The sequence below is a fragment of the Sorex araneus genome, chromosome 1 (assembly GCF_027595985.1).
Source record: "Sorex araneus isolate mSorAra2 chromosome 1, mSorAra2.pri, whole genome shotgun sequence".
Taxonomy (NCBI): domain Eukaryota; kingdom Metazoa; phylum Chordata; class Mammalia; order Eulipotyphla; family Soricidae; genus Sorex; species Sorex araneus.
The window spans coordinates 300,994,916-301,011,255 of NC_073302.1; the positions used below are offsets into that span (position 1 = coordinate 300,994,916).

A 16,340-nucleotide genomic window follows, 5' to 3' on the forward strand; every position below is an offset into this window, starting at 1 on the left:
TGTTGGCACAAGCGACTCCTAACAAACATGAAGCTGGTGAGGGGTCTAGAGCAAGGCCAGAGCTTCCCCTTGTCTGCCGTCCTCCGGGTAGAGTCTGCTGTTTGTCGCGCACTCAGAGTTAGAAGCAGAGGACAGATCCACCCACTTGGATTCCTGACAGTACGGTAGAGAACAGTATGATAGAAAACTTAAAAACCAGGTTTGTGCCTCTCTCTGGGACGCTGAGAGCTGGGCCCCATGTCTGCAGAGCTAGGTCTTCTAAACCATTGCCCTGGCTTCCTCTGCACTCACACCTTCTTTTTTCTTTTCATTTTGATTTTGGGGCTCAGGGAACTACGTGGTGCTGGAACAGTAAACCCTGAGCTCCTCCCAATGCCTGGTCTCCTGCCTTTGAGCTATCAACCTAGCCCACCTTCTCTCTCTTCTTCCCCAGTGAGGGGGAGAAGAGAGAAAAAATTTTAAAAAAATTTATTGCTTTTGGGGTCATAGCCAGAGATGCTCAGGGGTTCCTCCTGGCTCTGCACTCAGGAATTACTCCCGGGGGTGCTCAGGGGACCATATAGGATGCTGGGAATCAAACCCAGGTCGGCTGTGTGCAAGGCAAATACCCTACCCTGTGCTATCGCTCCAACCCCTAAAAAAATTTTATTTTTTAATTTTACCAAATTTCTGACAAAGGAAAATTCCTCAGAGAGAAAAATTTTTTAAAATTTACCAATTTTCTGGTAAAGGAAAACTCCTCAGGATTGGTCAAGCTTGTAGCATCTTTCAGGAAGATTCTCATTGGCTGGTGCCTGGTGGGGGATGGGAGGTGGGAATTGGGTACTGAGTTCCGGAATGCAGGTTTCACTGCTGGCGAGAAGATGGCCGTGCACTGCAGGAGGAAAAAATAGTAATTTCAGTGGGATGTTTTCCGTAGAAGGCGAGTGATGCCAGGAGAATGTGTGCGGCTCCGTGGCAGCAGGCAGTGTGGCAGCTTGTTGGTCCTGGAAATCTGTAGCTCTGCATCGGAGCCATTGGAGGTGACCATGTGTCAGTGTCTGCAGGCAGCCTGGGCAGTGTGGGGTTGAGGGGACAGTGGTGGCGATGGGAGGAGGGCTGGTCCCTGCTTTTTGTCCCCTGAAGGGGCTGGCAGTCCAGTTGGGGCGGGGTAAGGGTGGCGGCTTTTCTGCAGATGTTCTCACCCAAGATTCTGAGTACACTGTCGAGTCATCGCCTCCATCCCCGTCTGCTGGCAGGGTTGTGCCGGCTGGGGAAATGACCCGCTGTGCCCCCGAAGCCAAGGTCTTGAGTCCAGGTCAGCTCCTTAGTTTTCCTGAGGGACGCTGGCCGCCGTGTCAGCTGCCCGACGGAGAAGAAAGAGGACAGGAAGCAAACGGTTGTCTCTTCCTGTGAGGGGCTTCTCTTGCAAACAGCCCGGCGTGAGCTCGAGGCTATGCATGAGCGCGTGGTCCTTCCTCCGAGCCACCTGCTGTTGGTGGCCACTGGACAGTGGCTTCCTGTCAGATCCAGCACCCCAGATCTCTCCTCTGGGGCACCACACCCAGCATGCTCTACATTCAGGAATTACTCCCGGCAAGGAACCTTATGGGATGCCAGGGATTGAGTCCGGGTGGGCAAACACCCTCCCTGCTGTTCTATCGCTCTGGCCCCCACCCTCCCTTTGGCAGAGTGGCCCCAGCCAGCTCTCCAGGCCCAGTTTTCCTGCCTTCCTAATGCCAGGCATCAGCCTGTGGTTTAGAGTCTCCAGTGCTGAGAGGGTTCCCGGGGAAAGTGGCATCCTTCTCTGAGGTAAACAGGATCCAGATCACTTAGGGCTTATGGATTTTCTGATCAGCACTTAGGTTGCTGCGGAGAGCGGATAGGTTTCCAATACACAGCCGAACCCTGGGAGGCCTCCCTGCCCCAGAGAGGAGCTTTACAGGCGGCTGCTGAAGGGATCTCAGGTTTATTGCCAGGGTCATTCGTCTGTGGAACAGTGGCATCTGCTAACGCCCACTGCCCTTATCTCACGGACTGACAGGAAGAGCGTGGAGTGGCTGAGGCTCAGGGGGAGGTCGGAGGCGCTGGCTGGGCCGGGCTCTGCTTCCTGCCACGGCCGCTGTTCTGCTGCTCCAACCTGCTTGTGGTTCCCGATTCACTAGATGGGAGGCTTCGATGCTGTCAGTTCCCCCTGGCTTGGAAACCCAGAGTTTGTTGCCTGACCAGCAGTGTGCATTGGGGGTGGGGGTAGAGGCACACCCGGCAGTGCTCAAGGATCACTCCTGGAGGTGCTCAGGGACCGTATTATGTGCTGGGAATCTTACCCAGGTCAGTGCATACAAGGCAGATGCCCTCCCTGCTGTACCAGGGCTCCATCCCCAGCATCTTTATAATGGGACATGGACAAAAAAAAGCTCAAAAATTCAGACTGCCATTATTAGGGACTTCTGATTATTCAACTGGGGTTCAAGTGGAACTTACCTTTACTATTGATTAAAGAGCAAGCCCCTTGGCCGCCTCTCCTTCCAGAATCTTTGCTTCCGTGGATTGTCTGGGAATGGATGGAAGCACATGTGCAGGGCAGGAGGGAAGAGAGGAGACATGAGATTCTGGGTGTCAGACGGGAACATCTGCAGCAAAACAGTGTCCTGGGTGGGGGTGGGGGGATGGGAAGGGGAGAGCAGAAGTCAGCTCGGAAGCAGGATTGAAGAGGGAGGATTTCAAAAGAAGGTTCTAAAATGTTCTTTCAGGGAAAGCAATCCAGGAGAGTCAAGTGTTATCCGAGGGGGCTGAGATGGAGAGAGGGAAGCAGGACGGGGCTGGGCGCTCTGCAGACCTGCCTCACAGTGACCTTCTTCTCCCCTCACAGGGCCGGTGGGAGAGTCAGCAGGACCTGTCGCAGATGGCGGCTTCCAGAGGCGCAGCTCCGGCCGCCCCATCCCTCCCCGCTTGTTCCCCAAATCACCACAGTCCTGATCCAGGCAAGTGACGTTCCAACATGTCCGCCCTCGCTGCTCCGACATTGGGGCGCCCCCGCTTTCCTGGGCTGGAAAACCCAGAGGCAGTTTCCGTGGGTTCACTCCAGCCCCCGAGTTCACTCCCCGTGTTTTGTTGTACGGAACCCCACCTTGAGTTAGGAGAATTAAGTCTACCTTGCATTACTACTTAAAAAAAAAAAAGAAAAAAGAAACCTCCATAAATTAAAAGATTTCTGATAAATGCCACTTGGTCACGGTGCTCCGTTTGTCCTGTTGGGTTCTGCTTGCCAGTGTCTGATCGAAGAGCATGTGCTAGCCTGTGACAATGAGCTTCTGTCCCTGCTTTGACTCCTGGTCTCTCCTCGGGTAAGCATAGGGCCAGACTTCTCTCGACCTCATGGGTGACCAGGAAGCATTTCCCTGCAATTATTGATGTAAGCTTGGCACCACTTTCTTTTAAAATATTTTATAGAATCTACCAATGATGTCATCTGGGCCTTGAATTTTCTCTGTGGGAAGATTTTAAACTATGACTTTAATTTTTATTTTTAATTATTTTGGGGGCCACACCCATCAGTGCTCAGGGCTTACTCCTGACTTTGTGTTCAGGTCTACTCTTTGTGGGGCTCAGGGGACCCTAGGTGGTGCCAGAGATCCAACCCAGATTGGCTGTGTGCCAGGCAAGCGCCCTCCCTGTTCTAACATTTCTCTGGCCCTATTTTTTTTTTTTTTTTTGCTTTTTGGGTCACACCCAGTGATGCACAGGGGTTACTCCTGGCTCTGCACTCAGGAATCACCCCTGGCGGTGCTCAGGGGACCATATGGGATGCCAGAAATCGAACCCGAGTCAGGCGCGTGCAAGGCAAACGCCCTACCCGATGTGCTATTGCTCCAGCTTTTTTTTTTTCTTTTCTTTTCTTTTTTTTTTCCTTTTTGGGTCACACCCAGAGATGCTCAGGGGTTACTCCTGGCTTTGCACTCAGGAATTACTCCTGGCAGTGCTTGGGGGACCATATGGGGTGCCGGTGATCGAACCCGGGTCGACCGTGTGCAAAGCAAACGCCCTACCCGCTGTGCTATCGCTCCGGCCCCCTTTTTTCTTTTTTAATATGGAACTTTATTTTTATGAGTCAGTGTTTCAAAAGTTTTGTTTGGGTTGGGTATTTTTAAATTTCAGATAAACCACATTTTTTCTTTTTCTTCAATTTGATCATGTTCCCTCTTGTTTTTCTAATGATTATCAGGTTTGTGGTGGCATTCTATGTTTGTTTGGGGGCTGTACCTGGCAGGGCCCTGGGGCTACTCCCAGTTAGATGCTTTCAGGGCTGTGCAGTGCCTGGGATCAAACACAGAGCCCTCATGCCTAGCCGTTCCCTCGCCTGAGTTCCCTCTCGGCCCCATCCCCCACGTCCTGCTTTTTGGTTTCTGTTTTTGGGTTACTGACTCCTGCCCGTGCTCAGGGGGCCATAAGCAGTGCTGGGAATCCCATCCTTTTTAGTTGTAGGACATAGTTCACTATCTCAATGGAAGTTTTCACAATTTTTCATCAGCTCTTTTAGGCACATTTGGCTTGTTTCCAATTTTTTACTTAACCATGAGCAAAGCTTGTTTTGCTTTTTAATTAATTCTGTATTTTGTGTGTGTGTGGTGGGGGGTGATTTGGACCACACCCAGTGAGACCCCAGGGCCATTCCCGACTCTGGTCAGGGGAGTGGGTGACGCCAGATTGTGCTCTGGGGACTTATGTAATTCTGGGGACCGAACCTGGTGACTCCTGTGTGCACTGCACAGCTCCAGTCTACCGAGCCACGTGCCAGCCCCTGTACACATGTGGGCTTTCTGTGTGTGTCTGTGTGAGGGGCGTTTGGGGCAAATTGGTGGCATTTGGTGATGTCGGGGATTGAACTGGGGTCAGCCGCATGCAAGGACCATGCATGCCCCCTTGGACTGTCTTTCTGGCCCTCACTGTCCATGCTCGCCTGAGCTCCCGGAGCCCCCCTCCACTCTTTCGAGTGTGTCTTCTGGTTTTGTGACTGTCTCTGTCACTTGTGCTTTTCACACTGGCCTGCGTGATTGCCCTTCATGTGAGAAGCTCATTGTCTTCTGTGCATTTGTGTTCGTAGTCAGCTCTCACTTTGGAAAATCCTCCAACTGTGGAACACGCCAAACCCTGTAAAAAGTAGACGGAGTCCCACACCCTTGAGGAATCACTTCTGGGGCACATCTCTGCTCCCCCCACCCCACCCCATGCTCCCCATGGCTCCTCTGGCACACGGCCCAGGTGGAGCCTCGTCTGTCAGCACGCGTCCACGTCTCTCCAGAGAGGGACATTTAGTGATAGTTTGCTCCTGAGCAAACACTGGAATGGTTTCTAAATCCCCTCAAATATCAGGTCACTGTTTAGATCTCCCCCATTGAATAAAAATGTCTTGCAGTTCTTTTTGAAGGAAGATCCAGTGGGGCTTATGTAGTGTGATTAGTGGATGTCTCTCGAGTCTGTCTCATCCACGCGGTCCTCTGCCTTCTTTCCCTGTCGCACTGTACTCGCTGAGACCAGGTCAGTATAGAGTTTGCATTCTTGCTTTGCTGGGGTCATTTTTAACCATGATTCTCTGCCCCCTTCTTAAACTTCTTCCACTCTCCACCCCTGGTCACCTGAGAAGTGTCCCAGGGCCAAACACTGTCACAGACACCTCAAATTGATTATGGGGTTGGTTTTGCATTCATTTTCAGCCGTGAACCCTCCAGAAACCTTCTAGTATTGTCAGAGTTTTCAGCACCCTGGCATTCAGTTTCTGACCCCCTTTAGGGTCTTGATCCACAGTTTCAAGAGCGAGGTGCTGTATTACCTGTGCTTTGGTAGTTAGGCTGAGAGCTTCCATCACACTGAGGCCGAGGAGAAAATGGGTGGGGGAGGAATAAGTACTGAGAAGCTTGTGTACTTCTCAGATAACATGTTGCTGTTAGGACATTTGTGAAAATGTAGCCCATGGCTGGTCCTTGGCCAGATCTTTTTTGAATGAAAAATCTTCATCTAGAATGTTAGTTTAGCTGGGTATAGGGCTCGGCGGTTTTTCTTTTTTTCCCCTCCTGGTTATCTAAATGATTGTGTTCTTCTGGCTCTTTATTCAGTTAAAACTTGTTTCCTGTTTTTCTTATTTTGGTTTAGGCTTTTGAGCTTTCTTTTCTTTATTGTAAATTATTTTTATTTTGTTGCACTCACATATAAGCTATTGCTTGCTATCATAGCTGAGCTCTCTTCACTTTACTTTCCAGTGATTGCCCTCATAATTACCAGATACCCAGCCTGGCCTTTCTTAAAGCCTGCTGGGCACTGACCTATCACTCAGTGCAGGAACCTGGCAGCTGTGCAGGTTCATGGGTCAGCGTGAAGTCATTTAGGGGTGCACATGGACGGGGCAGGGCTGGGGGCAGGGGCTAATGGTGTGCTTCTCTTCAGGGAATACCACTCACAGGGAGAGCTTAGGGCATTTCTCCAGCTCTGGTAAAAAAAAAAACAAAACTCATTCTTCAGGGCCTGTCTCATCATCTTCCTTCAGTAATTGGTGTGGATAACTAACATGGACTGAGGCATAGCGAAGAGTCTAAGCCTAGATGGAGAATTCTCCATGAGTCACACTGGTTGTGTTTTCAAAACAAGTTTGGGCCAGAGAGGCTTGGCTCAGAAAGCTGGAGCGCAGGCCTGGCAGGCACAGGCCCCGGGTTCGAGCCCTGGCACTGCCTGCGTGACCCTTGTGGCCCGCAACTCCAGAGGTTCTCCTGACAACGAGAACTTCACCTTATTGTAGGACTAAAGTTAGTACTTGAACCACTTGGCCACCAGGGCTAGAGCTGGGTTCTCCTCCGGGTACTGCTGGAGCCCTGGGCATTGGACCTTTCCACAGGTGCTCTATCCTGCTGTTGGAGAGGAAGCATCACTGGGTCTGAGGGTGATTGTCCTAATCCTGTGCTTTCTGGAGTGTCTGCTTGGTATCAATCAGTCGCTCACAAAGAGCCCCCCTCCCACCCCGGCACCCTGGCAAGGAAGATGCTCCTGTAACCGCTCCTGTTCTCTCTCAGGGCTGGGGAACCTAGCGACGTCCTACTTGAATCCTGTGAAGTCATTCGTGCCACAGATGCCAAAGCTCCTGAAGTCGCTGTTCCCCGTCCGCGATGAGAAGCGGGGCAAGCAGCTGTCTCCCCTCACACATCAGGTAAAGGCACGGGCCGAGGGATGATCTCCTCACAGGCTGGTAGCGTGAAGCCCTGGCCTGCACTGCACTTGAGTGTGAGGGGGAGCAGGGATGGGGTGGGGGAGAGGCAGGCCTTCGGGCCTCGTGAGAGCTCCCGATGGCCGCCCTTCCACTCCGGCAGAGATAACAGAACTGCTGAGGCTTACTGACACTCCCCAGTCCTTTTTGCTTTTGAAAAACACCAAGCACACTGCTAATGTGATTTATGGTAATATCACTTAGAGCAACAATAGTAAAATTTATGAAGTGCACTTACCGTTGTTTGTGTATTGCCAAACAGCAAATGTAATTCTATTTTTAATTCTTGATTTCATTTCTTACTTCAAAAATTTTATCATCTCCGTCCTTCCCTTTCAACTGCTTTTTTCCCCTTCAGTGGTTTACTTGTTCTTTCACCAGAAATATTAGAAGTTGATCACTTGTCTTATTCCCCTTTTTCCCATGGAACTCTCTCCTTGACTTTAGAATCAGTTTTAGAGAAAATTTTCAAGGGCTCACGTGATGGTCAATGGAAAGTCCATTGAAAATGCAATGCAGCCTTCTTTAAGTGTGAATTCAGCAGAAAATGATAAATGAGGATTTATTTATACTCCAAAACCACGTAGAGCGCGGGTCCGATTGTTGGAATAGGCCTTCAGCAGCTTCTCCGGAGTCACTTCAGCATCCAGTGGCAGAGCTGCCTGTGAGTCCTTGTCTGAGATCGGAACCGAGAGAATTTTTCAGGCCTGTGGATGCACACCCAGGGGTGATGGATGGCTTTGTAAGGCTGCCGTGCAGAAACAGAAGAAGCACACGCACACACAAACGGGGGCGGGGGGGGGGGGGAGGCTCGGGGGAAGAACATGGAAGCAATTTCTCAGAGGGTTGCTGTACTGTCTGACTTATGGATTGTCTCGTTCAGAATTTCCATGGTTGCTTTCCTCCCCCAACCCCCCAGGCCTGAGGAGGCTTAGGGTCCACTTCCAGGGATGCTCAGCCTCCAGACCACACCTGGCAGTGCCCAGGGGACCGTGTCCGTGTGGGCGAGGCTTCGAAGCAGGTTGGGCGTTTGACTTGTGTGCTGTATCTCTCTGGCCCCTACATGGTAGCTTTCAGGGGAAAAACGGTGACAGACACCAACTCCAGCCTGCCTGGGTCCCCAGGGCGCAGAGGACCTGCGTCCCCCTATTGCTGGGGCATTCCCTGTGGCATCGGGGTTTGCTAAGCACCGCCACAGTTGCTTCTTCAGTGGCGATAGCTGCCTAAATGGTGAAATTGCAGTGGCATTAAAAGTCAGTGAATCAGCGTAGAATTATTTTTTCAAAGGTACTTTGAGCTTTTGATGTAAAGAAGTCAAATTGCTGCTTTAGTCTGAAATTATTTTTAATCTTAAGCCAGTAAGGGATTATAGTTCTCTTTTATTATTAATTTTTTTTCTTCTGGGGTTAGACTCAGTGATGCTCAGGAGTTACTCCTGGCTCTGCACTCAGGAATCACTCCTGGTGGTGCTCGATTATTGTTCTTCAGGATAAAAGAAAAAGAAAGCACTAGAAACCAGTCTGGCATACAGATGATGCCTAATATCCTGTTTCAGAGCCATAATCTCGATTTTTTTTTTCTTTTTTTTTTTTTGATCGTTGGGCACACCTAGAAGTGCTCAGTGTCCTCTGACGGCAGCAGACAAGTGTGTGTGTACGGTGGGGGGGGGGGGCGCAGGGGGTGCAGGGGCAGGGGCAGGGCCGCCCGAGTTGCTGGCTACAACCTGACTCCCCCTTCTGAGACGCACATGCTTCAGTCCTCTGGGCCTCCCTGGCTCTTCCATTGTTTGTTGAAGTATTTTGAAGATCGCTTGAGCGCTGTCTGCTCGTTCACTCCGTTAATGTTTATGCATGTTTAAAAGCAGAGGTGTTGGGGCTGGAGCCATAGCACAGCGGGTAGGGCATTTGCTTTGCACGTGGCCAACCCAGGTTTGATTCCCAGCATCCCATAGGGTCCCCCAAGCACCGCTAGGAGTGATTTCTGCGTGCAGAGCCAGGAGTAACCCCTGTGCATTGCTGGGTGTGACCCAAAAAAACCAAAGAATAAAAAAAGGAGAGATGTTGGGAGGGTGGTCCAGAATATTTCCTACATCAGAGATAGATTGAGATGGAAACAGAGCCGGCTGTGTCAGAGCCTGCCACGCACTCCCCGATTCCAGCCCACGCCTCCCTTCTCCGGCTCGACCCTTGGCGGCCTTTTCAGGGCCGTGTATTTCCTATCTTTTGAAACTTGATTCTTGCCACCGGTAATGCCGCTCGGTCACGGCCTGAAGTATGGGCAGCTTTTACATTTCTGCCTTCACCCAGATATTCCCCTCAGTCTGGCCTGGCGAATCTAATGGCCCATTCGACCAATCCACTTCCACATCAATTAGGCGTGCAGAACATTACTGTTTGTCTCAGCTCATAAGTCTGTAGACTCCCAGCACACAAAACACTTACAAAAATACATGCCCGCCTCGTTAGATACACCAGCATGCACCGCATGGCTCTGCCCCCATCCTTGCAGCCCAGCCGTAAATGTTTGTGGGTGCCCCTTCCTTTCCCTTCTGCTCCCTTTATTCTCTTCTTGTTTCACCACACTAAACCATATTGACCTTAAAAAAATTTTATTTTCCCACCCTAAATCTCGCTAATACACGAAATTCATTTTGGTCCTAAGAGCTGTTGCAGGCCCAGGAAATATCTGTAAGGACTGGGGCCTGATTCACCCTGAGAAGTTTCGAGCAGTGCAAGCCCTGATGCCACATGGTCCCCAGGCACTGCTGTGAGCCGCAGCACAGATGAACAGTCTTGCGCCTGCAGATCCTACGTGGCAAGTTTCTCTCTCAGGGCCTTGCCTAGCCTCTCAGCGTCTCTTCCCAGACCCACACTGGCCACCACTACTCAGCCGCGTGACCGCCGTGTCTGGTCCTCTCTGGGCAGTTATCCTCTTGGCTTGTTGACCGGGGACCCCCGCTGGAATGGAGGCCGTGAGGGCCAAGTTGGTGCAAGCTGGGATTGTCTGAGCAGCTCAGACATGCAGCAGTGGGACTTGGTGGTCAGTTGGTGCCCGAGGCCACTCTCGCACAAGGGCCAATGGTGCTGGTGCTGAGAGGGGGGCCTCTGGTGCCGGGGAGCCTGAGGGGCACTCCATTCCAAGGCAGGCGCTCTCAAGAACTATTCCTAAAGGAAGGAAAAACTCGAGCTAATTAGTTTGGATTCAGGTAATCAAAGATGCTCGTGGTCGCCTCAGCTTGGGGTCTCGGAGAAGTAGCGTGTCTGTGAGGACATCTCAGTAGAGGGACTCCCCCTCCTTGGATCACTTCATTTGTGTTTGATTTTTGGGTCTCCCCAGTGGTGCTTGGGCTTACTCCTGGCTCTGTGCTCAGTGCTCATTCCTGGCGGTGCTCAGGGACCCTATGGGATGCCAGGGATGAACCCCGGTCAGTCACAGGCAAGGCAAACGCCCTTCCCGCTGTGTTCTCGCTCCAGCCCCATTGGATCACTTTGAGCTGTTATCCCTCAAGTGGGGCTTTTGTCTCCCTCTGATGCTGGAGGACTCTGGGTGCCAGTGGAATTTCAAGGGGACACCCTGGGACTAGGGATGCAGCCCATCTCTTATATGGCTGAGGCTGTTCGTGTGATCCCCAGCACCATTGAGGGGTCAGAGGGTGTTGGCCGTGCCGTGTTCCCAGTGCTTGACTGTCATGTTTTCTTAGCGCTCTGGTTTTGGTGCTCAGGAGTCGCTGGGGGACTGCGAAGTGCCAAGGCTTCGAATCGTGATGCTGTGAGCCCTTTCCCTGGTCGGCGCCTGGTATTTGAGATATTAATAGTTATTGTAGTGGTGTCCCATTCCTTTGAAAATCAAATTTGCTACCTAAAAGTTGATATTCTTTTTAAAAAAATAATAACCTGCCTTTTTAAAATAGGACCTCCAAGTCATTATGGCAAAGATCTGTTATTTCAACTAGTTTTTGCATCAGACTTTTCTCTGTTCTTTGGAGCTCGAGGGAGGAGAGGAGGAGTTTCAGGTTAGCTTTCTTCACACTGAAGAGCTATGGGAGGTCTGTGTGAGGAGGCCCAGGTTTGGTCCCTGGTACCTCCTGGTCCCCTGAGCACTGCTGGGTGCAACTCCCCCAAGCACTGAACTGGAACAGCCCCTGAGAACTGCTGGGCATGACCCACAAACAAAAAGAGACTCTATATACAGATGAGTTTAAAGTTTCTCTTGTGGGGGCTGGAGCAATAGCATAGTGGGTAGGGCGTTTGCCTTGCACTCGGCTGATTCCCAGCATCCCATATGGTCCCCTGAGCACTGCCTGGAGTAAATCCTGAGTGCTGAGTCAGGAATAACCCCTGTGCATCTCCAGGTGTGACCCAAAAAAGCAAAAATAAAATAAAATAAAAATAAATAAAGTTTCTCTTGTAGCAAATGCCTCAGAGTGCTCTGTCCTCTGTTCTAGCCAGGGTCCTACTGAAAGTGAAGACCCCAGAAGTGATAGTGTAGCCATCAGAGAGGATGGAGAGCCATGCCAGGGCGACAGTGTAGCCATCAGAGAGGATGGGGAGCCAGGCCAAGGCAACAGTATAGCCATCAGAGAGGATACAGCTTGCAGCAGGTCCGGGTTCAATACCCAGCTCTGCATATGGTCCTCAAAGCACAGCCAGGAGTAGTCTCTGGCTGTGCCAAAACAAACAAAAAAATGGCACAGCCGGTGCCCTCCTTTTTTCAGCAACTTCCTTTTTTCAAAGCCCAGCACTGCTGCGTTTTCCGTTGGCACCAGAAGCCAAGCCTTGGGTCTCCCACACACGAGGTGTATCCTGGCTCCAAGGCACGGCCCTGACCCTGCTTTTCGTTACCTTTCACACTCTCAATGCAGTTTGTTTGCTATTGTTCATTTGTTTGGGGCCCCCCCCCCCGCCCTGCAGTGCTCAGGGGCTCGTCCTGCTCTGCACTCAGGGATCACTCCTGACGATGCTCAGAGGACCATATGGATGCCGGGGATTGAACCTGGGTCAGCCACGTGCAAGGCCAGTGCCCTCCACACTGTCCTATCTCTCCAGCTTTTGATGCAGTTTTTCAACTGTTGTGTTATTTAATTCATCATTTTTAAAAGCAACAAATGAGGTGCTTTCTAAAATGCTTGGGTGGTCTGCACCTCCACGGGCTGCCTCGGTGTTGGAGAGTTTTGAGTTTCCAGCCACGCTCATTTCTGGGCCCACACTGCCTTCGGCTCCTACATTTGCAGCGTCCATGGGGCCTTGAGCACTGTGGGGCTTCTGAGAGCCTTTCTCATGTGACAGGCTGCATCTGTGTGCCCCAGTACCATTGCCTGCCCACACGCTGTGTAGTAGCCACATCACAGCTGGCCAGAGGCGCTGGGTGGCCCCACCCTGGCTCGCCACTGGGCACCTTTGAATGGGCTGCTAGTGCCCACTCCCACTGGCCCGTAGAAGTAACTGTTACATCCCAAGCAGTGTCAGACCAAAAAGCACACAGACTTGAGAGGTGCCTAGATAATGAGTGAAGCGAGAGCCCAGAAGCCAAGAAATTGGGGCCCATGTCAGGCAGCAGTCCGCAGCCCAGGAAGGAGGAGGTATGGGTGTTACCGTTTCATAAGGTTTACAGGAGAGCATTCGATGGGGACCTTGCTCGGGACCCATCGTGAAACAGCCTCAGATGCAACAGGAGCCCACAGATGCCAGGCGGAGTGGGCGGGAGCATGGGGCACGTGCCTACGCCGGCCTGCCCATTTCTTGCTTCCATTTTATTCACTTATTTATTAATTTTTTTGGGGGGGGCACACCCAGCAGAGCTCAGAGGTTACTTTAGCTCTGTGTTTGGGGGTTGCTCCTAGTGGTCCTTGGGGGACCATGTGGTGCCACAGATGAAACATGGGACTCCGCTGGCGCAGCCTGCTGTGAGCTTGCTATGGTGTCTTGGGCCCTGTGCCCAGTCCCTCCCTGACTAGGTCCTGTCCGCATGCCAGTGACGCCAGCAGCTCAGACGTCCTCCTCCTCATGTCTCTTTCCCTGTTTATTCTGGAGGCGTCAGGCTCCCTGTGTCACAGAACAGTCACCAGGACACTGGACTCACCCGCTGGGTGCATCCGGTCCCCTCAGCACTGCTGGGCCACACTTGAACTGTCTGGGTGAGATGCTGCTAGGAACCCATCGACCAGCTGGGATTGTCGGCGAGAAGAGCATCAGAAACGATTTCTGAGGAAAGACTGGTTGGTGTTTCTAGACTGAGCACAGGGGCATCCGCTGAGCTGACTGAGCATTCCAGGGGTATCAGAGCAGAGGTGGGGAGGGGCTCTAGGGACGACCCCCCTGGGCAGCTGGGTCAGCGGGGACCCACAGGCATGCGGTGTCTCTCAAACATCCACTGACTCCTGCAGTTCCTTTTGGAACTGGAGGGTTTGGGGATGCAACGTGCCCCAGACGCGAACTGAGGGACGCAGCAGGGTGCTGGGTCCTCGTGGCTCTGAGTCTCGCTACTGGGTGGGAGGGAGGTGGCAAATGTGTTGTGAAGGAATGATAATGATTGGGGGAAAAAACCAAAAAGGATTTTATTAATCAAAGTGTTCTTGACATTTTCAGACAGGAATGCTCAGTTCTCTCCCTCAAGCACACACATGTGTGCATTCACACACACACACACACACGGTTAGAAACCTTGGTGACGAGATTAAAGTGTGCTGGGGTCTTTCACAGAACAGCCTATTCTGAAGGCTGGAAACACATATTCTTCCACTTTACAGACTTTTTGGCTTTGAGCATATTTGTGAGGACTTAGCTTCCGGCTTTCCTGGACGCTTGTCTTGGTGCACGACAGTCTCTGTCTGAGCCCAGCGGCACTGGGATGCCGCATTGCGAGAGGTGGCAGCTGACAGGGCTGCAGTCTGTGACCTTCTGATGCCAGCTTAGTGACTAATCTGGGGAATAATGAACCGCAATTAATGGGATCTGTACTCATGCTCAAGTGTGTTTCTCAGACAGCACATGAAATAATTGAAAGAACTTCCTGCTCTCTAATTAGTTAGATTGGATTAATTTAGCATAATAGCCTTTCTCGTGTATCTAGAAGTTTGTGTTCAGCCAGAGCTCTGTATGCACCGAGAACTTCGGGTGGGGGCGGGGGTGTCTCTGAAGCTGATTTTGGGTCATGCAGGAATTAAGGAGTTGAGGGTCACCCGTTCCAGTTTCCACAGGTCCCACTTCGGAGGAGCCCAAGTAGAGACCAGGAACCCACACCCCCTGGGCTGAGAGGAAAGATGCTTGTGTGTTCCCCGTCATCATCGGGGACATGTGAAACAGGAAGGCTGGAGGCAGGTGCTGGCCGCAGACCTGCCTGACTCCTGTGTTCTGGGTGCTGGCTGGTGGTCTCTCGCTCACTCCCCGTGCCTCAGGTGCTTCTAGCAAAGCCAACTGTCTTGGAGGGAGAACACAGAATGAGCTCTCCAGAATGGAGCAGAAGCCTGAGAGTTAATGTTCCCAGGCTTACTGGGGCGGGCACTGCGGGTCCAGGGGGCAGGTCAGCGTTCTAGTAGCCACGTTTAAAAACCGGAATTCTACATGTCAAATTCAATTTGATAGCATGATTTATTTTATCTACTACATCAATTCAACCCATGATCAACATTTTAAAACTTACTGAGGTATTTTTCATCTTCCCCTCCCCCCTGCACAAAGTCCTTGAAATCAGGTGTATTTCTAGCACATTTCTAGCATATCTCAAAATCTAGTGAAGTTAGATTTTCACTGGAAATGCTTGATCTGCATTTGGAGTTGATAACATCTCCAGATGAAAAGGGACAGTCACGCCCGGTTTGTTCTAAACGTACTTTATATCCTAAATGCACGTGGAATCTGAATGGGAAACTCCCTTCCAGCTCCAGCTGGTGTTCAGGGGTGTCCGTGGAGGGTGTGACAGGGCTGGTGGCCTCTGTGTCAGACAGTGCAGAGTTAGGGGCTAGCTCTGGACCCTGGGAAGAAGGGACTCAGCACCTGTCTGAGATTAAAGAAACTCACGAGTGCAGAATGGAGGTTTCTCTTCAAGCAGCAATATTCAGTGTACAGCTGGGATCTTGGGGATCTCATCGGACTTGAAGACAAATATTAAGGGATACAATCTGGAGAGTGAATGAGTCACAGTGTTTGAAGAAAGGACCAGTTGCAGGAGCTGATGGGTGGGACCCACCCAAGGTTGTTTTTTTTTTTTGCTTGCTTGCTTGTTTTGTTTTGGGACCACACCGGTGATGTTCAGGGTTTACTCCTGGCGCTATGCTCAGGAATCTGTGCCTGGCTGTACTTGGGGGACCCTGGCTGTACTTGGGGGACCATCTGGGATGCCAGGGATGGAATCCAGGTCAGCCACCTGCAAGACAAGCACCCTCCCCACCACGCTTTCTCCCCAGCTCCTCCCCCATGTTTTCTTTTCAATAATCTTCCTTTTTTGGTGGAGATTGGTGATGGGTTTCAGGGTCACAGGACAGCTCAGGCGCTGTCCCCATGGAGATGCAGGCAGAAGGTGGGCCCAGGGGTGAGCCCTGGCCTTCTAAAAGCTGAGGGAACATCGCTTTATATGCTTTTAAATACTTCTGTGTTTTGTCTGTTTTTTGGGCCACACGTGATGTTGCTCAGGGCATACTCCTGGATCTGTGCTCAGGGATTACTCCAGGTGGTGCTCGGGGGACCATATGGGATGCCGGGGATCAAACCTGGGCCGGCCAAACCTGGGCCAGCCACGTATAAGACCAAAGGCCTGCACCCTCCCCACTGCACTATTGCTCCAGCCCCCGTGCTTGTATGTCTTAGAAGTGCAGCATCAGCACCCCCTCGACCACAGTGCCAATACCCCTCAACTACTGTCCATTGACCCTTTCTACAACATTGAAATGTGAGGTTACCTTCGGTGACCCCAATTCTGTGGTCAGAGTCTAAGAATCCCCCCCCGATACTTTATATAAATACTGTGGTTTACAATAAGCATTAATTTTGACAGGACAGTGTCTGTCCCTTGCCTAATTTCATTATATCCCACATGTGAATGAGAGTACCCAGTGTTTGTCTTTCTCCTTTCACCACACTCCTCCCTACACACACACACACACACACACACACAC

General features: G+C 51.4%; 1 protein-coding gene across 3 annotated transcripts in view; it reads left to right on the top strand.

Annotated features, from left to right (window-relative positions):
* Positions 1-16,340, top strand: part of KIF13B (kinesin family member 13B) — a 146,546-nt gene that overhangs the window by 117,919 nt on the left and 12,287 nt on the right. For all 3 annotated transcript variants that reach the window (XM_055142214.1, XM_055142222.1, XM_055142219.1), the window contains 2 exons: positions 2,852-2,963; positions 7,041-7,174. In XM_055142214.1, the coding sequence (XP_054998189.1) occupies positions 2,852-2,963; positions 7,041-7,174 (246 nt within the window). The remainder of the gene's footprint in view (positions 1-2,851; positions 2,964-7,040; positions 7,175-16,340) is intronic.